Genomic DNA, 23994 nt, shown 5'->3' on the forward strand with positions numbered 1-23994 from the left:
ATAATTGATAATCGGGTTTTCCGCGAGCCGTGTGTCGATGACACACCACGATTCACATTTTACACGCGTTACATTCGCTCATCACGCCATGTGCCGATCCGCCGTGTCGTCGCCCTCTCTTCTCTATTTTTTATTTATTTTTTTTTAATCTCTCGCACGTGTCTATCACGCGTGTAGACACGGCGTGCTCGGCCGACGATGAACGATGCGCAATGCGGATACATCGCACGGTCCAGTTAATCCTTTCCGCGCCAAGTAAAGCCTACACGGCGAGGCTTTATAATAAGCTCAGGCCGGTTTAATAACATCCCGGTAACCGCACGGTTGCAACGTCTCTCTTCAAGACCTAACCCGTCGCCTCTTCCACAATCCACCGGGGTTCGTCGATCTTCATCAACGATCTTTCCCCACCGGACAACGGCACATATTAACCCTTTACTTCCGCGCGCGCGGTTCTTTTATTACCTTAATATACATCCATCCCCGCAGTCGTAAACGCAAGGCCTATTTAGCATCTGCGAACTTAATCTGGTGTTTTTACGAGATTGAAGACATCGCGTTATTGTGCAGAGAGAGAGAGAGAGAGAGGAAACGAGATTATTTCTCTAATTTATATTTTTATATTATAATATAAAGTTTGGTTTTTTATTTGTTTCACGGATTTATTTCTTAAATATAGTAGATATATTAAGAATTTAAATTAAAAATTTAAATATATAGTAGATATAATTAATCTACTCTCTTCGGAACACACTTTTGCTTCAACAGTTAAATTAATTAAAAAAAAAATTGACATAAAATAATTCTTTTTTAGGCCCGTCAACTTTCGCGCTCTCTACGAATTTGTCGATCTTCACCAGGATGGCGATGCATACGGTAGCGGGCCGTGTTCCCGCGTCTTTTATAGTCGCAACCGAGACCATTATCCGGATCGTAAATTCCGTGGACCGCGCGATATATTCCTGTACGGCCGTGGCGGATCAAAGAATATAAGGTAAGAATACGACGCCCATTATTTATATATTGCTGTTATATACGATAGCGAATTAAATGCATCCTTCGAGTATCGGGAAAAATATATTCCGCTCGAATTTGTTTACCGAAAATATGCGTCACTGTCCACTCCCGATTAAACTTGCTAAACGTGAGTTCGCGTCTTGAAATTTATGACGAAATTTATAGTATATATATATATATAATCTCAGACAACAACTTCGTTCTATAGACACATTATCATTTATCCGTAATTGTTCGTTCGCCGATAGAGTGGCGCGGTTGACAGTTTGACATTATGACAGTCTCTCAATGGTCTACGATGGGGACCCAGTATCGGTTCGGAATACCATCGCGACGGCTAATATAACGATATAACGATGCGATAATGATGTCGTTAACTCGTTACCATTCGTCAATTCATGGCGACTTGTTATTAACAATGTTGGCTGTTATACATCGTAAGTCGTCTCGTTGTAAAATTTAATATTGTTTTTTTTGCTATCTTTTTTTCGCGATTAAGCGATTTACAGATGACGTATTGCGCATAAATGGAGATGAGATTAAAATCGCATTCGCACGCTAATGCGATTCAAAATGTACGTCGTAATATCCGTCAAAGTTTTTTTATCGCTCGCACTTATTCGTTATCGATAAATCCACCAATCGCGTACGAGACGTATTACCGATATATTGATACGTATTTTTTTTTTATTCACAAATATCCTCGATAAAAAGCCTCGACATGAAGCAATATTTAGGCGTAGTATTTTACGATAAATCCATCATCGGAAATAAAGGACTTAAATATCGGCTCTTGCTTCTGTTTCCGATGATTCATCCCAGATAGTATTTTCATAAAGAAGGCTTATCATGATCTGTATCAATTTATTACTCCAGATCCTAGACATCTTTTCGCCAAGTCTTTATAGCTATCGTACGACTCGCAGAGTTTAGATATCTGTGATAAAGTAGCGAAAAGTGCGCTCCTCTACACGGAGAACGAGCACACACATTCCGTCTTTTGATACGACTTTCGTACTAGTCCTATCGCTCGCGCCGTTCTTTTATTACTGTCCGCAGGATCGAATCTTCCACAACCTCGATAAAATATCAGTTAGACTTTACGACAATCGTAAAATGAGCTTTGCGACGTTAGACGGAGATCTTTCCACGAGTAAGAATTGCTGCTGCAACACTCAGCAGAAATGCATAGAGAAAAAAGAGTATTTTATTATGTAATATTCTAGAAATATACTCTCCTACATCTTCTCTCCTTCGAGATAAGTAAACAATCTTGCCTGCAAAATTCATCAATATAGAATGTAATAATACGAGGTAATATAAGTTAAAAAATCTTTGAAATTAGTATTCCCACGTTAAACTACATACTTTTTTCATGTATATCGATTGGTCAGATGAACACCAATCCTATATAATCTCTTGAAAAATCAATTTAATTAAATTTAGCAAAAAACAATCTAATTCGATTTAGTGAAAATTGGTATTTACATTCGCCAAGGAGGAATTTACTCCCGACCGGATACTGAAAGGCAAAAACGTTCTCTGGCGAAAATAATTGAACTACAGTGTCCAAAAAGAGAGACCAGAAACTCGGTAATGGTGGTCGCACGCTACCATGATACACCCTTAGAATCACTTTGCGAGTCGCTTTCCGATTAACGAGCGTCCAACCTTCGATGCTCCTCGTAATCTTCCTGCAGTATCGATCACTGAACCGGCTCCTTTGCCTGGCCGGCGAGGCGTGTAGATTCGATTAAGTGCTGAAAGTGCAGGCCAGAACGGGTTTTGCAGCTGCGTGTACCGCTTCGAAGGAGAACACGACGAGATGGTGAAGCTGAGGTTCAACAAGCTCCTCAATGGGAATCGCACCTGTCGCAGCGTTAACAGCACCGATTTCAATAGGCTGCTCTGCGTCGGCTCCGAGAACTTCTCCGTTAAGGTGCGTAATTGAAACTTCTGCTGATCGGGATTAAGTTTCACGGCAAATTCCTCCTCCCGTGAAAGTTTTGCAATCGATACATGTCACGAAATCCGCCGATTTACTCCGACATTATTGTATATAATTATTTTTCATTGAACAGTTTTTTTACGAGAAAAAAAAAGATGAAATTTGGATGACATTAAATCTTTCAAACAATTGCCATTTGTGAGTTAGAAGTTATATCTCGAAAAGGCTAAACTCGAAAATTATGAGCGACGTGAATTACAAGTTGGATACAATGGAAGTTACGTGCTAACAGGTAGCATTGATCTGATTATTAAGGATAGTGACTTTATCCATGCAATAGCAAGTATCAGTAAGCTTCGAATTCGAAACACGATAGATCGACAGGCTTTGTAGTTTCCACGTAGTCAATACCAACGATGAATCAGACCTCAAACTGCATCGAGTTGTATTATTAGTTGAATCTCTAATAACGCGTATAGTTTCGAGACTTGACTCAATTTATCGAGATTTAATTCGAGATTCGCATTCAATGTCAAATTTCCATTTTGATGAAACGTTGCGAAAAGTTTGATGATAACAAAAAAATTGTTTAATATGGCACATTAATTGAAAAGCTGTAAATCGAAAGTAGGATTCTAAGGATAAATACAGAAGCATCTCTCTTTTGCTGCTTATTTCCAGGTGCTCGATTTACCTTGGCCAAACGCACCGCCCATTCAACGCGATTGCCTTTGCTCGAACCGATCGCTACCCATCAATATCAAATCTACTTCTAATATCGCCGAGGTGCATTTCACCGTTCAATCTATGGACGCTTTGGATGATTACAACAATCTCTTCTTTGAAGGCGTCTGGGAGTTTGTCAAGACGGTGCATGCAGAATGCAGGCCGAAACACAGAGTTAGGGGACCATCTGGCGAAATTAAGTATACATCACCAATTGAAGAGGATGAGGTAAACATAGAGGTGCTTTCTTTATATATATATATATACTCGCTAAAACTAACATCTAAGATTAAGTCTTATTCCGAAGAAAAAAAGTTCGAGATAAATTATGTTTGCGAACAGACTCACATCATATTCTCAGTATATATAAATAAAATTTAATAATAACATTATTTTCTGGTAACGTTTGCGGGAAAAGATATAAATATCGAGAATCTCGGGTTTCTTTAACTAAAAAGAATTGGAATAAAAATCATGAAAATGAAAAGATATTTTAAATCGCGAAATTTTTCTAGTGAATCATTCTGCGTAGTTCTTCGTATTTACGTCAAACATATATCAATATTTTTTTGTCCCTTTGTGATTTTTAGAAAAATTGCGAGAACCAGCCATGGCTAATAGATCCCGGTCCGGGTCAATATTTGTACGTGAAAATGCACGGCATAATTATGTCGAACAGCACGAAGTGCGCAACGAAAAATCGCATCATCGTGCATACAGGCGGCTCGATTCACGTATCGGTCTGTCCTAAACCATCTCCCGACTCGAGGCACCACGTGGTGGAAGTTTTCAGCGATGGTTGGGCCGTCAGCAGCAACGCGATGATCCTCGCACCAGGACAGGAGCCGATCAGGACCATCGCCGTGGAGTTTATCGTGGAAGAACCAGCTTCCTACACGGTCACGTGGCTCGAGCTCACCAGAAGGTAAGAACAATATTTTCAGTAAGAGGGAATGCGAATTAAAAGTATCCCCGACAAAGCGAATGCAAAATAGAGACCTCGTACTTGTCCAGAGTCTTCACGAACGCAATCTCCTTTTTAAGATCCCTTCATTAAACTTCGCCGTAACTTATCTATAACTTCCGCAATCTGTTCCGCGAAGAATAATTCATTTCGCAGAAATGAAAACTGCTTTAATAAATACACACAATGTGTATATTTGCACTTGGAAATTGTATAAAAATCTCTTGCAGAAATTATACATAAAATGTAGAGTTTAAAATGTATCTCTCGCAATTTTTATTTACATTTTATGTTACGTGAAATGACAATCTTAATTATTGATAATCTAATTTTTCCGGAGCAAAAATATCGCTAAGTAAATGTAAAAACTGTATAGAATTTTTATATAAAAGTTTACACAACATTAAAAAATATTAATATTTCAATAATATTATATATGGAGGAGAGTCTGCTTTGATAAAAAAAATACATGAAATCAAATAATAATTTCCTGATCTACCTCAAACATAATACAAAATTGCGGAAGTAGCAGCTACTCAAGAATGTCTCTCCCTCTCCCTCCTCTCTCTTTAGAAAACACCTTAATTAATTTCCGCTCGACGTCACCTGCCCTCAATTGAACGGGAGTCTAGAGAGAGAGCCGCGTCGACACGCAGCGGAACAATATAACTCTATCGATCCTCTCTGACCCGCAGACCGTCAGTGACGTCAACGGCGGGTCTGCAAATGTCGCGGGACTGCGAGCAGCGTTGTCCGGAGCTGGACGCCTGCATAAACGCCTCGCTTTGGTGCGACGGCGTGTCCCACTGTCCTTCCGGTTACGACGAGGCTCTGACGCACTGCTCCGTGCTGCTGCGGCTGCCACCTCTGCAGCTTGCTCTGGGCGCCCTCGTCGTCATCACCGTCCTCGGGGTCGCCTTCTTCATCATCTGGCGGATGTGTCGGCGGCGCGGCCGCCGCTCGATATCCCAGCACCGTCTGAAGAGCATCTCGTCCGAGACGGCGATAATCGACGGCAAAGAAGTGATATGCTGACACAGCGACAGTTCTGTGCGTTACGTCGAGGTCGATCGGGTCACTACCGTGTGACGATCGCCGTGGTCCACGTCGTCGTCGATCCGGATTCCGGCGGTCCTCCATAGACCAGCGGCCAGACTCTGCTCGGTCCTATTCTCCTGAAGAAGACGAGCCAGCTGTCATCGTCGCTGCCGGAGGATCCGTGGAACTACCTCCGCGTAACGCGCAGAACTGTCGCGTGCAAGAGATATGTTGCACGTTAGATGGAAGAATCGCACTTATGATCGGAAAACGCGTTCGATGCTCGATGACTCGGGCGAGTGGGAGAGCGCCTTCTTCTTTTTTTTTCCTCTTTTTTTTTTACCGAACAAATGGCTTTCGTTCTCGATCGGATGTTCTGGTCGAAAGAGGTGGGTCTGGTTTCAAATTCGGGAGAAATAATGACGGTCGAGAAAGAGAGAGGGGTTGAGAGAGTCGGACGATCTGATTAATAGCAAGTGTCGAGAATATTTAGTGTAGAGCAGTGAATGAAATGTTCTTATAGGATTATAAATCCAAATGATATGTCGGAACCAGAAGTGCGAAAGAAAAACGTGTAACGGCGGATTAATCCAGCGTGTTTGCTGTAACTTTTCATTGATCAACAACGTTGCAGCAGCAACCGTCTGGCTCTATTTAATAATTTCTAACAATATACTGCCAGTTCATCAATTTTCTCATTTTAAAAGACTGAATCATTTTATATAAACATATTTATATATATAAATTTTTAATAAAGATTTAAATATATCTGAAATATATTTGTCTGAAACGGCCAGTTCGTCGCGAACGCGTGAAATCTACAAATGCGCGACGCAGCAGATTAAATTCTCGGCCGGAAACTACAGCAGACATCGAAACAATCACTGCCGCGATAGCCGGCGGATTCCGGAAGTTGTCGAATTTTTGATACCTTTCGTTACCTTCGCGCGTTCGAAGCCTTATTACTTTTCGTAGAACCGTTACACGTCCCATCCACGCGAAAGTTTTCACGATCCCTTATCAAACTGCCCGAAAGTCGTCTTGAAATATAGGAGAGATAACAAAAAAAAGATGAGAGTGAACAGTATAAGTCGCAGAATTAAAGTGCGAACTACTTCAACGAGGACAATAAATAATAAAAATCCTAGTAGTATGTCGCTATTATGGTAGAATGGCTTTTAGTGACGATCGAACGACGGCTGCGCCTTGATCGAGAACTTGGACGGTTAGCGCAGCAGTAAGAGAGTAAACATATATAGTAGAGGATTATATATATTTTGGCGTAATGCCCGGGAATTAATGCTGTAATAAGTAAACAACAGGGCTTAGTATCGATAATGCGTTGTTAGCGGATTAGTAAGTTATTATGGACCAGTTTCATCAATATCGGTTGACCTTAACCATATACCTTAATGGTTCGATCACCGCAAGGTTCAATGTAGCAACGTAATTAAATTAAACAAAATTAATTTTAACTGACATTAATGAAACCGGTCTATATATATCATTTGATTTCATTAAGATTAACCGGCGAAAAATTATCTCAAAGCCATATTTTATCCAATTAACAGATATACATAAAGTCTTCATATATAAATATATATATATATATACACACAATATATATTTGATATCTCACACACGATATCGAGCATTATTGTGCGAAATAGTGTTCGTATAGAGCAGAGAATGAATTTTCATAGCTGTCGATCAATTCGTCAAGGCGCTACGTCGATCCGATCGATCCACATCTTGATTAAGAAACACCTCGTTCACAGAAATCCGAGGCATCGAGCGTCGCGCGCAAACGTGCTAGCACTAACTACGTTAGTTCTTCTTGATAATAGAGTAGACACAAGTGATTCTACAGAAGCCGAGCGAGAGCCTTCCGTCTCGTCTCTCTCTCTCTCGTGTTCCTTTTTTCCTTTTTCTTTTTAAACGCGGGTGACATGACTCACACGAGATTGTCTGTAAAAAATAATAGATAATTCCGGAAATGGTCGACGCGCTCGCAATGTCGCATCGTTATCGTTACTAGATATAAATTAAGACGTCGATCGAGGAAGATACTAGATACTTAATGCAAACGTGACGCGCTATTATTGCGGCCGTGGTGACGCGAGAAAAGAAAAACTTCGAAGTCTCGTTACCACCTATTGTTTACTGCCAAAAGAAAAAAAAATAGTCGATTACATGTCGCCTGTAGTCGAAGTAAAAGTTACACGCGTTCATAGAGAGTTTTATCATAAGATAAAATTGCGAAGATCTCCTCTATCATGGCCGTAGACCTCTTTCGGACGTCTGCATTTGCGCTTAAGCCGCGCCTCGATGTCCAGCAAAAAAATGCAATTGCAATTTGAGATGTAGACAATCGAGAAGATTATTTTGCGCGATTGCGAGACGGAAAATTTCACTGACTTGTGGATTGGCTGAGAAACGAATGAAAACGTAGTTGCACGGCGAGCTTAGCACATCGAGGTGTAGCCTCAGCCGGGAAGAAAAAATTTCAGCTAGAGATACTGACCAAGTTTAAAGCGATAGCCGAACTTTAGGCGACTTAATTATTCACTTTAGCGATCTCGCTGCTGAAGGAGCGAATAATATGTAGATTAATCAGTAGCCTGAAATTATGTGATAATATATAAATGCTGTTTTCCTCGGAGCTGTGCTCCGACATTATTGTTAACGCCGGGCGAGCGCGAGAGAAACATTCTCTAGCGGATCAATATTCGAGAGGAGCCACCATTTCCTTCCTCCCGCTATACTTTCAAGGTAACGTGACAACGTGTTACGAAAATTGAAACCCGAGGGGGAAGTTTAGCGAGACGGAATAAAATGGAACGGCCGAATGTGGCGGTTCATCTTGAATACACGCGTATATACGAAAGCACACCAACATCATCGCTGCGGCTTGTTCATACTTGTACATAATCGATTATTTATCTATTTGTATCGAATAATGATGTTGCATGTGTACTTCCGCTCGCATGTTCAAACGAGCACGTGTGTTCTATCGTTTCAATTATTTTTAACTCGCATACGTATTTCCAGTTTTCCTTCTACGACTCTTCATATTATCATCCGAGCGTTCAATTTTAATCAGTAAATTCAGAGCCGATGCAATCAGCGAGCTTTAATCGTATATATTTTTCGCTTTAGCATTAATTAATTAGTGGAGATTCCCAGTATATGATTACGACTCGAGGAAATTATAAATATAGCAGTCACAGGAAAAGAAACAGCCTTTTAAAGAGTTCCAAGGTGCGATCGATAGTGAGGTCGCAGCGTTATCGAATCTATCAGTTGTATTTTATAACTAGTCTGTTATGTCACACAAGCGATAAAATTTTGACATTTACAACTTCGACTCGTAGGACTTTTAGTACAACACATGACCTGTCGTCCTATATGTTACCTGTATCCTGCATCGATAAAAAATGCACAAACGTCGCACAAACTCCGAAAAGATCGCTACTTCTGACTAATATATGAGACACAGTTGACAGAAATAAATTTTCAAAAAGGACGTGAGAGGTTCTCTCTCGAAAAAAATTGCTGATCAAAAAGAAATCTTTAAATAATAAATAAATAATATAAGACAAGAATTACTTTGTATAGCTTTTACGTTGTCGCGTGCAATTTTACGATTGCTTTTTCGTACTATGTATATCGATCGATTAATTACTGCGAGCGGAAGTTCGCATCTTGTCGTTTTACTACTCCATAAGCATAGACCTTCAGGAAAATCACGATAGAATCGCGTATATTCTCTCGAAAAACAAGATTCATTCAGAACAGAGTAAAAAAAAGGTGACATAAAATTTTAAGAAGAATCAACGAAAAGAGAAACGTAGCGTGCTGATATCAGCTAACCGGAAATACCGCCAAATACTCTCTCAATTATTTATAATGCGTATACGAATTAACGCGTATATAATCGAAGAATGCGAGACACAGGAAGATTTTAGGCGCGATGTATAATATTATCAAATTTAAAAAAAAAACTTATGGAAAAAATGATTTTGCATTATGTATATCTATATGGAACAAATTTCAATTTTATTCTTATTCTATTATCTTTGAAAACCGTATGGTATACGAGTTTCGTACTGATCGGATATTCTGCAGGAAGATAAGGTTTATCGTGCTACGTTGTAAGTGATAGCGTTACGAATTAGTCAGACGATGGAAAGCAACGCATGCAACGCATGTCATGCAAATATACATTTGGTTTAACATAATCTTGTGTTTAATCAGAAAGAAGCAATACAAGTTTTCTATCGAAAAGGAGGTCACGATTTTACGATTTCTCTTATTTCTATATACCCGAAAATTTTTTATACCCCATTCCTTTTTATCCTTTTTGTACAATATTATAAAGTACTCCAAAATGCTAATTAAAACATAATATATTACATTCTTGCAAAAAGTTTTTTTTGAAGCAAGCAAAAAATTATATTATATAAAATAAATTTTCTGACGATTAAAAGAGATTTTTGCTCGTGTCACGATGGATATCAATTAAGACTAATTACTTTTAAAAGTTTTTGTTTTTATCTGGGACCAAAAATATAGTTTCATTAAATATTCGGCCTGCCAATGACATAATCATTTTACATAATATATAATACGTTTTAAACAAAAATATCAAAGTTTATATAACTGATTCGCAAAGATTTAAAAATGGAGATTTAAAGACTGATTATTTACAATATTTATATAGTTTGCTTTCAAAACAATTTGCACTGCATAAAATTTTTTTACGAGAGACGACAACTTTGTTACTCAATTATTTATAAATTAATTATTTGTAACTATTTATTAAATAAAATAAAAAATAAAACGTTGCACTCTCGTGCGTTGAAAGTTATCAAGTTTGCATAATTTAAGTGACCATAATCACTAGTGGACTGGAAGAATAAATTCTGCAATCTATTTTATACACAATCTCTGTAATAATAACCTTCATAATTTAAAGTTGCAGTAACCTGAACGTAACGATATCAGCTTTAAAGCCATGACCCAGATACGAAGCCATTATTCGCTAGTGTGTTACAACGCCTGCCGGAGAGAAATCTTTCCAAAAATAGGTCATCGAAGGTCTTCTTCTAATTATGCTAATTGTTCCTGACACGAGCGAATTAATTCACGAAATAGCGCATAATTAACTTCAACCTGAATAATTGCACGCACAAGCTCGATTTGTCATTCTCCATTCACAACGGAAACATTTTTAATTCCCCGAGAGAGATATAAGTAATGGAATACTAATTGTTCCATAAAACGCGAGCGGTGACCTCCTTTTAAAATTAACCATTTTATTTTCAAACAATGGCATATACTTAAAAATTTATTTCGATCGTATCATTTTTTCGATATTAATAAGAGGCGTTGCACGATACATCTCATATAATCATCTATGCGTCACAAAGGACGTGAAATTTCCATCACGCCCAATTAATTATCATATGCGTAACCGCACACGTCCGGAAGACTGCGAGAAACGTTTACCAGAAATACATATGTCATCGCGTGAATATAGTACTGCCTTTGAAAACCACCGTGTTTGCATATTCGATGAAATAAGTAAAAAATTTACTGGCCATGAAACGTCCGATCTGCATCCTAGTGCATCGTATTTCGTTGCCGTCGGGGGTGAATTTGCTATTAATTATCTCCTGAAATTTTATTATCGCAGTACACGTAATCGTTCTTCTATTTGGCTCTATGAATATCTCGCATTTGAGAATCGAAGGGTGCACGATTATATATAGCGACACAAAATTCGGCGAACCAAGGCGCTCCCGATCTGTCACGAAAACAGAACGCTTTATTGATCGATTTGCTGCACAAAATTGATAAAGCAATGTCTTGTCGGAAGTTGTTAATATGCTGCCGAATAACTCGATGTAAATTCGTATATAAAGCTGCTACTGAAGTCTCTCGAGTAGACAGCTTTGTAAATTATCTCTACTAGACCTTATTAACAACAAATATAGAGAGATAAAAGTGTGTATATGTTTAAGAGTGATCGTTTAAAATTTAAAAGCCGATCAGAGAGAGGATGCGTAATTGCTTATCGAAACTTTGCAGGAGAAAGTCGACGTTTAATCTTCGCCATTTAAGACAGGATGAAACTTCGGTCTATTTCTAAAAATTAAATGATGTAAGACAAAGTTACGCTTCTCTTATGAGATGCGAAGTCTAAAGAACGTGACGTTTTACTAATTCACGCAATGAAAGAAATGAAGAATATTACAAAACTTTATAATCGATGTCTCGTTGTAAAATGAAAATTAAGCCGTTTATTTTAAAAACGACGTATAAATTTAGTTTTAAAGCACCACGACTTTCAACGTGATGTAGAGATAGATCGCTACAATGTCTCAATATATTTTATAATCTGGACTTATATCATTTACAAAATAAACGAATCAGCTATTAAATTATTATATATGAAAACTAGAATCCGAAAGTTTTATATCAGTTTTATGGAAAGTTCTTATTAAAAGTAAATCTTTTGATAATAAGTATTATGTATCATATACAATAATACAATAATTTTTTTTACAAAAGCATGCTTTAATTTTTGCAAAATAAATATTAATAAATCTATTTAAAAAAATATAGAAAAAAATTTACACGTATTATTCTCTTTGATTTTAAAGAAAATTGTTTCTCACGTTTCTTCCAATTAAGAATCTATACTGTATGTATTTTTTTGTTTCCTCGAAAATTATATTTTAAACTCAAAAAATGCAAAATTATGATCTAGTAATAATTATTCAAAATTAGATCTGTGATCTAAAATTAATTTGCATAAATGCAACTGGTCTATGTTTCTATGTGTTACGTTTCAAACGTAAATGTACACAAGTCACAAATATACTGCCACATACACACTTTCATGTTATTTTTAAGAATGATCATGTGAATACAGTCCTCAAAATACAGTTTTAGCTAATTGCCAGTTTAGTGAGAGAAAGAAAGATATATCACCGTGTTGCTTACACAACTATTGATCATTAAATTATAAATGATCGACGTGATTGATATATGTGAAAAACGAATTTTCGTCTATTGGCCAATTCTCTCGGTTCGTGTTTCGATTGTAAATAAACATAATCGTACGATTCTAGATCAGGATGTAAGCCAGTAAAGTAATTAATTAGAGAGGAGTTTTAGGCGTTACTATTAAAAATGTAAAATCATATCCGCGGCTACAATTACAAGAGATACAAACGATCAAACTATTGATCAAACTGTCAAATTAAATTTATCACACAATTAATAGCGATGAAACTCGCTCGTATTTTCGCGATTTTTTCGCTCAATTTTCATTTATTTATAACAATCAAGATTTTATGTTATTAGCGATGTTATAGAATCACAACATATAGAATATACAATAAGATTTATAGAGTGAAAGAAAAAGATATAAGATATTTCGCCTACCAAAATGATTTTAATAAAACATATTCGTATGTACTAAAAAATATTGTAAATTTTTTATTGATATTATATAGTTACTTCTTCATTTTTCTATGATCATATTGTTTAACATTTTTACAAACCTGATTGATTTTTCATTCACTATTATAACAAAATAAAGAGACAGACTCTCTCTTTCTCTCTTTTTTTCTCTCGTAGTCACAGCTGGAGCCAATAGAAAAATCGTTTATATCTCTTTTTAATCGGTAAAGTTCTGAAAGAAACAGCCAGTTTCAAGCCAGATACATTAGGCGAAGGAGAAATGTCACTATCAGCTCGAGATAAGAATAAACCGATATCAACCGAGAAGAGAGCTGGCGCACTTTGTTATGCAATAAGCATACAACAATCGTGATAGTCGCGTGTTTGTTACGAGGTGTATTGCCTCGCACATTACCTACGCGATTATTATGCAAATTTGCAACGAGACGAAGAACTCGCGTGATTGCATGTACTACATAGAATTCAACGCTGCCGAAGATACGACGCTTTTATCGTTTCGGGCGTCTTGGTACTTCGCGATATAATTCGTGTAATAAATGTTAAACAATCGCCTCGTTTTACCATTATTCTTCCATGAAAAATATAAATTTGCGTTTTAACTGCTGTTATTAGCAGGGCGATATCAAAACCGTTTTGCGTACTCAGATAAGCGCTGTCAATCACGATTTTTTTTATGAAAATGGCTTCATTAATAGCGAAATAGTTTATTAAGACTCTCCGTTGATTTAAGGATATTATAAAAAAGTAAAGGCAGAAGAAAATTCAGATCCAATTGGAAATATTGCGAAGAATGGGTTCTGTTTTTTTAATAATATCGCGTGTATTCTCGAAGATATATCTTTATGTACATTGTAAAAAAATATGTAAGATTACATTTTAAAACATATGTAAAAATTACATAAATAATAAGTGTAAAATGTATACATTTTTATTATTTATCGTATAATTTTACATTTATTATTTATGTAATTTTACATATTTTTATGTAATATATTATATATTTTTTTACAGTGTATTACGCTACAAACACAAACGACATAAATTATGTTACTGCTTTTACGAATTCAATTTTTATTTTATCTATTTTATATTTTCGTATCATCATTTAATATTCAATACTTTTCTTTCGATCGTCAACATTGGTCGTTTATGTTTCATAACATGTACAAATAATGCGAATGATCTGCCTTCGTATTTTGCGGCGACATGGTCACCGCTCCGAACGAAAGCATTTCGAAAATCTTTATAAAAAAACGCGATTCAATCGTGCTCCAAGCGAGACTGCTCGCGAGAGATCAAATCTGTCCTGCGTTCGCCACCGATTGCATCGCATTCGACTGATTGTAAATCCGATGATCGTATCTCGAAATTCGCCTCTTTAAACACTTGAACCGAGAAATAACTCAAACTGTAATCAAACGCGGAATTTTAATCGACACTCGAATCGTATGCATCGATTCGGGGATCTGGATAATCCTGATTTTTCCTATATATAAAAAGTTTTTCAAGCGAAGCTTTCTTGCGATATGCACGACCGATTAAATAATTTGAAAAACAATAATGCTTAAAAAAATCATGCGTGTTTTGGTATAAGTATATTGTATATGTTAATATGTAAATAATACGTTATTGATATATCTTATAAATTCAAATAGTGCACGCGTGCGCACATTTTTCGAGCTTTTTTACTCGCCTTCTTCGAATGCGTTTAAATAAAAATTTTCTGCGAAAAGTAAGACTAATTTTTAAGCTAACTGTAAAAAAAATCTTATGTGATTAGCCCCGCTTCGTGAAAGCCTTTGCATATATTGTCACTATATTTTCGGTCGTCATTAGATTATAAATGAGCGTAAAGTCAGCAAGAAATCTGACAATAACATAAAGATATATACACGCACGCACGCACGCATGCACGCGATCTTACCACAAGATGCATAAACGCACACGTCATATTTATTCGTAACTGTTCTATTTGAAGACAGTGACACGAATCGCGGTGTACAAATGTCAATTTAAATTTAACGTGACTTTAAACATGAATTAAAGTCTCAAGAAGTTAAGATTAACTACTGCACTGAAAAAAATTGTTAACTTGACTAAACCGTTTCACTAAATAATATTTTGTTAATCGAACATATAAAAATATTTAAATTAAATATAACATATTAAATTTAACAAAACGTATATTTGACTTAAATACTAATATATGTTCAATTTACAAAATAGTAATTTAATTAAACGGTTTAGTCAAGTTAATAATTTTTTTCAGTGTATATATATATATATATATATATATATATATATATATAGTAGTTAATTAAAATAAAATATTAACTGCAATGCATTAATTGATAAAATTTTAAAAAATAGATATTCTTTAATAATTATAATAATTTTATATTTAATTTCAAAGAACTAAAAAAGAGAGAACTCTCTCTTTCAAAAATTGGATTAAAGCAATATAAGAAATGGTTGGATTAAAATATCAAATTGTCGAGATATAATTTCATAGGATTTATTTTCCATTTATTCCTTGAAATTTTTTCTTCGCGAACAAGTAATTTATTTGTGTCGGAACGCAAGTATCAAATCCATTGCGCAATTAATCGACACACAATAAGGCAATGATCCGCGCATGAATCATGGATGTGTCATGATTTATTCACGGATGAACTAGCCGTATCTCTCGGAAGTGAATGCGTCATATGACGTCATTAGAATGCAACTCTTGCATTAGACGATTTGCTGACGAAAATGCATTTGCATTTCATAACAGACGACGTGTTTGAATCGATCGTCGCGCGATTTCGTGTCACGTGACACTTCAATGACTGGCGATATCATTATATATACCGTTAATTATTCCACACACAGTAAAATAAGAACAATAACGATCGATCACCTGCCAGACGTAAATCTTAATTGATCCTCCCGAAAACATGCTCACGCGACATGCATATAGTTACTAATTGTACCATTACCGATTACCTATACTCGAGGTATATCGAATATGCGACATTTTTAATAAATTATTTTGAAGATTGCTCACGCCTCATCTTTTTCTCGAAAATCCTATCAAATACATTTATCTGTTTCCTCATAATTCATTAACTTTTCTTTTAAATCGATAAGTATTCCGCGATATCTATTTCTAATTAATTTCGATATTAATTTCTCAGTATTAACTTTTTTTAAGTTAAAATATTGGCAATATAATATAAACTTAGATTATATGACGAATTAAAATAATGTGCATAATAGAAATTAGGCGAATTAAAATTATGTATATAATAGAAATTTGAAAATTAAAGTTATGTACATAATTGAAATTCGACGAATTAAAATTATATGTACACTCGCGGAGAAAAAGTTAATTTGTTTAGCGCGCGCAAAGCGCGCGTTTATGTTATCTAGTACATCTAACATTTTAACGCATACGTCTAAAATATCAACAAATAAATTATGTAGGCTAGAAATTAAATTTTTTGTCATAAAAAATGTTGATATATATGTAATTTGCACTAATTTAATTTATGAGTAAATTGTATTTCGCGTATTGTAGATATAACACGTTTATATGAAATAAGAGAATAGAAGTTAGAGAAAAAGAATAAATGATATTATCGTAACAAACCTTAATAAAAGTTCAATTGTTTAACGATATATATTGAATATAATAACGATTATGTGAATATATAAAAAATATTAAATAGATGGACATGGACATACAATAGAAAAACATTATTAACACAATACCAAATAATCAATATAAATGAATAAACTATTTATACAAAAAATTAAAATAAAATTGATATTAAAAGAATAAATTATTATAATTATACAATTAATTTATAATTTCAACACATTTACAATTAATTGTTCTTTATAAAAATGAATTAAATTGAATAAGATAAAATTTAATTTTGTCTATACGTTATATTATAAATTAGCTTTTTTTAAATTAAAATATTCATCCTAATTATGTTATTCATTCATTTTGAGGTAACGGACAATCTACAGTCTACAAAGTCTACAGTTTACAATCTACATTCTAAATCTACATCTCTACAATCAAATATTTATAAAATCGTTACCTCGTAATAAAATAATAATTTTTTACTTGCCAATCGATGCAACAGAAGTTGACTGCTATACGTTGATCTGTAACATACAAATAAAATATAAATTATAGCAGTGCTTTAAATAATTAATATCTCTAAAAATTAGTATTTTAAACATTAAATTTTATATTCGATGCATACAATAATCAGTAAAGATAATTGAATAATTTTACAAATTTTGTAAAAAATACATATTTTTAAAATATATCAATTTTTATAATATTTATACAAAGTATTTCTTTCTAATTTTTTTAAATTTAAATTATTTATATATATATATATAAATAGAATTAATATATATATGTGTAAAAAATACGTGATTTATAATAAGTAAAATATTATACATATATATAATATTATATAAATATTATATAAATAATAAATACTCACCGCAGAGTTGCTCCACCGGCGCCTGATGCCTCCCAGGCCTGCTCCTCCTCTCAGGTCAAGTTGATTAGGATTATTCGATAATTGTTAGTCTGTTGATTTAAACGCGCGATACTATATACGACATTCCCGCACTTAAACGCGCGAACTTTGCACGACACTTCCGAACTTGAACGTGCGACACTTTGCACGTTATACTCCTGGACTTAAACGCGCCATTCGATTGTGTTTTCTTGTGCAGTCTCTATTAATTCGCACAATTTTATGGCGGTATCAAGCACACTGTGTGTGCTTTATTAGCAATTACTGCTATTTACTAATTAATATTCTAAATAATAGTATTTTATATAGGATCGAAAATATATATATCCCGCTTTTAATGAAAATTATTAATATTAATATTAATGTTAATTAATATTATATGAGAACAATTTTGTTCTTTACTATGGATCGACAAAAATTTAATAATCAATTTTAATCTGTTCGCGGTTTGCAATTAACACAACTTGTGTTTATTTTGTAATTACGCGACAGTGCATAACTAATGAATAACAAAAATTAAAAATAAAATAAAGTAACATGTATGTATAATTCATATTAAAAATTTCAAATTATTATCGCGTAAATTTTTCTACAAATTTTGTCACTATTATTTTTTTGTTTAATTTTGAGATAAAATATATCCGCAAAATTTGAGAGTCTATTTTAAATATAACTTTGTTTTAACTACGTAAATTCAAATTTAATCAACATAAATGAATGGATTACAAAATATTATATGGATTATAAAATATTATATAACATAAAATCTATACACTATAATAATAAATAATTATAATTATAATTATTTTATCAATTTACAATTTATCATACATATAATAATAATATAATTGTTAGTGTTTTTTTTTAATGAATTAGATTAAATATTATGTGTACTATAAAAAAAAAGATTCTTCTTTTTTTTTACTGTAATATTGATAATATCTTTATCATAATCTTAATTTTGGTAATCCATTCATTTTAAGGTAGCGGAACTATCTACATTCTACAAAATCTACTATCTAGATCTACACAATCTATAATCTCTACAAAACCGCTACCTTAATAAAATAAAATGAATTTTCACTCATCAGTCGATGCGCAAACAGCGAAATGAACTGCGTTGATCTGCAGCTACATTGATCTGTAACATATAAATAAAATTCAAATTATAGCAACGCATAAAATAATTAATATATTAAAAAATTATTACTGTACGCACTGGATTTTATTTTCCATGCGTACAATAAACGCATTGGATTTTATTTTCCATGCGTATAATAAACGGAAAAATTATAAAATAATTATATAAATTTTTATTTAATAATAATGAGCTAGTAAACCACTAATAATAAACATTCACCTTATGGTTATTCCGTCGATGTCCGCAATGTCTCAAATATCCAATCTTCATAAATCGTCAATTACGTTAATCTGTAACATACAAATAATATTGAAATAACAGCGTTAAAAATAATTAATATTTTAGAACATTACTGTACACATTGGATTTTATTTTCCGTACAGTATCAAACAGAAATATAGTTAAATGATTTTATAAATCTTTATTTAATACAATTAATTTTTAATAATGTACATTGGGTTCTAAACTTTGGAAAAATTAATTATTGCTTTAAATCACTGAAACTAATTAAAAAATGAAAAAGCGGGCTTCAAAACATGGGAATACATCCTTGAAATAGTCCTCAGATTGATAATAAAAAATATTGAAATATGATGTATCTTAACACCTAACGTATATGATTCGTACATGGGTCCTAAAATTTGGAAAAATAAAAATTCGGCGAATTAAAATTATGTATATATGTATAATAGAATTTCGGGAATTTGAGTTATATATGTATATAATTAAAATTCGACGAATTAAAATAATTATGTACACTCGCGGAGTAAAAGTTTGTTTAGCGCGTGCAAAGCGCTCGTTTATGTTATCTAGTTAATCTAGTATAATCAAAACATATGTATATATATATATATATATATATATGTGTATATATATAATGATATATATATATATATATATATATATATATATATAAAGTTATCATTAAAGATATATATTGACTACTTTAAAAGCTAATAAAGCTGCAATATGTCTCATCAACACATGCGTTAATAATTTTTGGAAAAACAGATAACGTTATCAATTTATTAAACAAATTCTGTTGAATTTACATGTTATATATAACTTTAACGGTGATTATGTTATTTTTAACGATTATTTGCATAGAGGTGTCAAAAATATTTGGCATTGATTATTGTATAAAAGCCTCCGTCATCAAAGTGAAATTCTCTGCGTATTGTGTACATTATGATTTTTCATCATATAATTATAATTACAATTACTTTTTAAAGCGCCACATCACAGTCCGGCATTGGTCTCCCTCCCTTCATCTGACGTAGCATACGTTTTTCCCGGGATTCTTTGTGACGTGAATCGGCGCAGAGGCTGATTGTGTGAGAGAGAGAGAATAAGTTACTTATATCTCCTTCTCATTATACGCAGTCGTCCTTGTTGCCTCGTCGACCTTCTACTAGTTTTATCTTCACTACGAATCGTCAGGTCGGCACCAGTTGCCTCGTATTATTGTAGCATTCAGTTTCGGCACTTCTTCGATATCCTACGTCATACAAATAGAAATTTGTAATTAGTAATACGGAATTCGGTGGAAAACTTGGAGGTAAGTATAGAGTGCTGATGAATAAGATTCACGTGACATATTGTTTATTGACGTCTTTTGTAACGAGAGTATACGACATATTTTCTGTATATTGGGCGTAACCGATCATCCATTCTAATTTTCTCCTCGAGGTGCATCAATTCGTGACATATGTGATAGACACGTGGCAGCTTATGTGAATAAATAATGATTGCAATATACTTTAAAATACATCGCGATAATTTCATTGTTCCATTCATATAGTATGCTTTCTGTATATTATATTCTAAAATATGCATTGGTCTGTTGCTAAATTGCATATGTCATGGTGTTAATAGATTACTATAAAACAGGTTCTATGAGGCAATGTATAGCTGGAGAAAGTTTGTAATTTTGTGTTTTTTATGTGTAGGTTCTTCAATCACAGCAGTTTAAATCTTAAACAGGCAAAATGAGTTATGGTTACCAAGTGAGTATATTTAACTTATTATTCAAATTAAAAAGTTTATTTTTAAATTGTATTAATTTTATCTTAAAAGAAAAAGAAATATTTACTACGTATTACACACAATTATAACCAATTTTCTATTATTAAAAAGAAATAAACGTTTTAATTGAAGAAAGTAGATAAATATTGAAAAGCTTGTATATAAAAGTGATAAATTTGTTTCTTTATCTATACCTTAATATATCGAAGGGACCACCTGTTCAATTACCGGGACGAACCCATCCACCAACATCATTTGGGACTCTGTCTGGTGCACCTTCTGCCCCTGATGCTCTGTCTTATCCTCCAAGTTTGGGCTTCTCAAATGCACCACCGACATCTTTTGGCATGCCTCAACCATATTCTCAGACAGCTCCTGGTAGCACCGGGATAGCTCCTTATCCTGCACAGCAAATGCCATATCCTCCTCAATCTGTGCCCACACCTTATTATTCATCTAATTCAAATGCTAGTCATCCTATACCACAGCAACCTAATCCTTATCCACAGCAACCTAATCCTTATCCACAACAGCCTAATCCTTATCCACAGCAGCCTAATTCTTATCCACAGCAGCCTAATTCTTATCCACAGCAGCCTAATTCTTATCCACAGCAGTCTAATCCTTATCCACAGCAGCCTAATCCTTATCCACAGCAGCCTAAGCCTTATCTACAGCAGTCTAATCCTCATCCACAGCAGCCTAATCCTTATTCACAGCAGCAAAATTACAATACGTATCCTAATCTTAAAAAAGCACCAGATGCTAAAGAATATTTTAGCAATATGGTTCCTTTCTCTTATTCTGAACCTAATGCAACTAATTCAATCCCATATCAAGGCGGAAGCTATCCCAGGGGGCAGGGGGTAAGCTATCCTTATGCTGTTAATCCATCTACTGCTGCACATGGTGCTACCCCAGCCCCCCGGATAGAGCGATTTACGCCTAAGGTGATTTTAACAATAGCTTAAGATTTTTGAGAAAGTTATAAGTGTGATATTTAACATTGTTTTGTCCAAATGTTATTAGTGTTGTCAAAAAAGCGCTTGAATTTTGTAAATTATTCTAAATTTGTTAAATTTTGTTCATGATTTTTGTTACAGACATCTCCCACTGTTATACCTTATGCTAGCTTTGATGCTAGAGCTGACGCAGAAGCTTTAAGAAAAGCTATGAAGGGATTTGGCACAGATGAAAAAGGTATTATTCAAGTTCTTGCCAATCGTAATAACTTGCAACGCCAAGAAATTGCATCTCAATTTAAAACTCTTTATGGCAAGGTAAATAATTGGAAAAATTGTTCTGCAAAATTGAAGCATAATACTATATAATACTATTATTACATTTTTATTAATAGGATCTAATAAAGGATTTAAAATCTGAGCTATCAGGAAACTTTGAGAAACTTGTTCTCGCTCTAATGACACCACTACCTCAATATTATGCAAAAGAACTCCATGATGCAATGTCTGGTCTTGGTACTGACGAGGCAGTACTCATTGAAGTATTGTGTACTATGTCTAATCATGAAATTTCCATCATTAAACAAGCGTACGAAGCAAGTAAGTTAATGAAAAAGATATGAAAATTATAAAATAATAATTAATTTGTGTTTATTTATTGCATTATTTAATAATTATAGTGTATGGAAGAACATTGGAGGATGATTTGATTTCTGATACATCTGGAAATTTTAAACGTTTGATGGTATCATTGTGTTGTGCCAATAGAGATGAATCAAATAATATAAATCATGCTGCTGCAATGGAAGATGCTAAACAACTTTTACAAGCTGGTAATTAATGCAGGATATTTAAGTATATCCGCTGATATTCTATTTTTTTATTTTAATGTTGCATAAAAAAATATATAATTAATATTACAGGGGAGTTGCGTTTTGGTACGGATGAATCTACTTTTAACGCGATTCTCGTCCAAAGGAATATGCCACAATTGCGACAGGTATTTATAGAATATCATAACATAACAGGCCATGATATCGAGACTGCGATTGAAAATGAATTTTCTGGCGATATTAAGAAGGGTCTCCTTGCAATTGGTTAGTGTATATTATGAATTATGAATATAATATATAAGAAAATTAATATTTCCTGAACTAATTAAAATAAATATTATTTAAACAGTGAAATGCGTCAAAAATAGAGCCAGTTTCTTCGCTGAACAATTGTACAAAAGCATGAAAGGCCTTGGTACAGACGATAGCCGTCTTATACGTCTAGTTGTAACGCGCTGTGAAATAGATATGGGTGAAATAAAAAATGTGTTCGTCCAAGAACATGGGGAATCATTGGAAGATTTTATATCTGTGAGTTATGTTAAAATATCACAATATTATATATTAATACATTTATATTTGAGATCTAATTTTGCTTTTATGGTTTTTTCAGGGTGACTGTTCAGGACATTACAAAAAATGCTTATTAGCATTAATATCATAAAATATTTTCCATCACATGAACAAGTTTCATTTATGAAACTTGTTTCATTGCATTTGTCGTCCATCATTTTACAATTACGTATAGTATATTATATTATATTTTCTTTTCTTTTTTTTCGATTTTAACAAATCTAACAGTAATATAGTTTATTTGTATTTTAAAGAAAGTATTAACTCATTTTTATACAGAAATTATATTTTTATGAAGAAATTTTGCGTTATATATATCACATGGCATAGGTATTTTTAGTTTAATAATTTTCTATAAAATAATTTACATTATAAACGTTCCTATGTATTATAAATGTCTTATATGAAATAGTAACAAAGTAATATGACAAAGTACTTAACAGAATCATACTATTGCATATGTTTGATGATATAATTCTCAATATATGTATATTGAGAATATTTCTCATAAGAATTTATACGTTCTTTGTCATTATGTTCTGTGGCATTATAATCAAAATATTTTACAGATCTTAAAATAGCCTATAATACGCGATAATTCTAAACAAAGAAATGATATATGAATATTTTTTCTAACATATATGATATATTGCATACAATTACATATATAAATATATTTTATTTTAAAGTTTATTTGTCAGAAAAATATAACTTTTATATATT

At 33.5% G+C, this 23994-nt stretch overlaps 2 protein-coding genes and 1 long non-coding RNA gene across 8 annotated transcripts in view; 2 read left to right on the forward strand and 1 right to left on the reverse strand.

Moving 5' to 3' along the window:
- LOC114929117 (uncharacterized) overlaps nt 1-16231 on the forward strand; it is a 161155-nt gene extending 144924 nt beyond the window's left edge. For 3 of the 4 annotated variants that reach the window (XM_085480095.1, XM_085480094.1, XM_085480096.1), the window contains 5 exons: nt 815-994; nt 2809-2956; nt 3647-3931; nt 4282-4616; nt 5351-16231. In XM_085480095.1, coding sequence (XP_085336221.1) covers nt 815-994; nt 2809-2956; nt 3647-3931; nt 4282-4616; nt 5351-5690 — 1288 coding nt within the window. In that variant the 3' untranslated portion in view covers nt 5691-16231. The remainder of the gene's footprint in view (nt 1-814; nt 995-2808; nt 2957-3646; nt 3932-4281; nt 4617-5350) is intronic. The other variant, XM_085480097.1, reaches the window with a different exon arrangement.
- A 2466-nt stretch (nt 16232-18697) lies between these two features.
- Nucleotides 18698-20851, reverse strand: LOC114929361 (uncharacterized). The gene is made up of 3 exons (XR_003819243.2): nt 20102-20851; nt 19098-19168; nt 18698-18878 (listed from the first exon to the last, which is right to left on the reverse strand). It is a non-coding gene; the product is annotated as an uncharacterized LOC114929361 (long non-coding RNA).
- Nucleotides 20175-23732, forward strand: LOC114929356 (annexin B9). 3 transcript variants are annotated; one of them, XM_085480098.1, is made up of 9 exons: nt 20175-20436; nt 20828-20884; nt 21113-21853; nt 22007-22183; nt 22261-22465; nt 22546-22698; nt 22789-22962; nt 23048-23229; nt 23312-23732. In XM_085480098.1, the coding sequence occupies exons 2-9, from the start codon at nt 20867-20869 to the stop codon at nt 23360-23362; spliced, it is 1701 nt and encodes a 566-aa protein (XP_085336224.1). In that variant the 5' UTR covers nt 20175-20436; nt 20828-20866; the 3' UTR covers nt 23363-23732. The 3 variants fall into 3 exon arrangements, with proteins under 3 accessions (XP_085336224.1, XP_029156747.1, XP_085336225.1); XM_085480099.1 differs by lacking the exon at nt 20175-20436 and adding an exon at nt 20461-20611; XM_029300914.2 differs by lacking the exon at nt 21113-21853 and having other exon boundaries at nt 20181-20436; nt 23312-23726.
- The last annotated feature ends 262 nt before the right edge of the window (nt 23733-23994 follow it).

The sequence above is a fragment of the Nylanderia fulva genome, unplaced genomic scaffold (assembly GCF_048542155.1).
Source record: "Nylanderia fulva isolate GAGA-0341 unplaced genomic scaffold, ASM4854215v1 Scaffold14, whole genome shotgun sequence".
NCBI lineage: Eukaryota > Metazoa > Arthropoda > Insecta > Hymenoptera > Formicidae > Nylanderia > Nylanderia fulva.

Coding starts and splice junctions, on each gene's coding strand:
- LOC114929356 (XM_085480098.1), top strand. Junction 22,466..22,545: donor TAAACAAGCGTACGAAGCAA/GTAAGTTAATGA, acceptor TAATAATTATAG/TGTATGGAAGAACATTGGAG. Junction 22,963..23,047: donor GAAGGGTCTCCTTGCAATTG/GTTAGTGTATAT, acceptor TTATTTAAACAG/TGAAATGCGTCAAAAATAGA.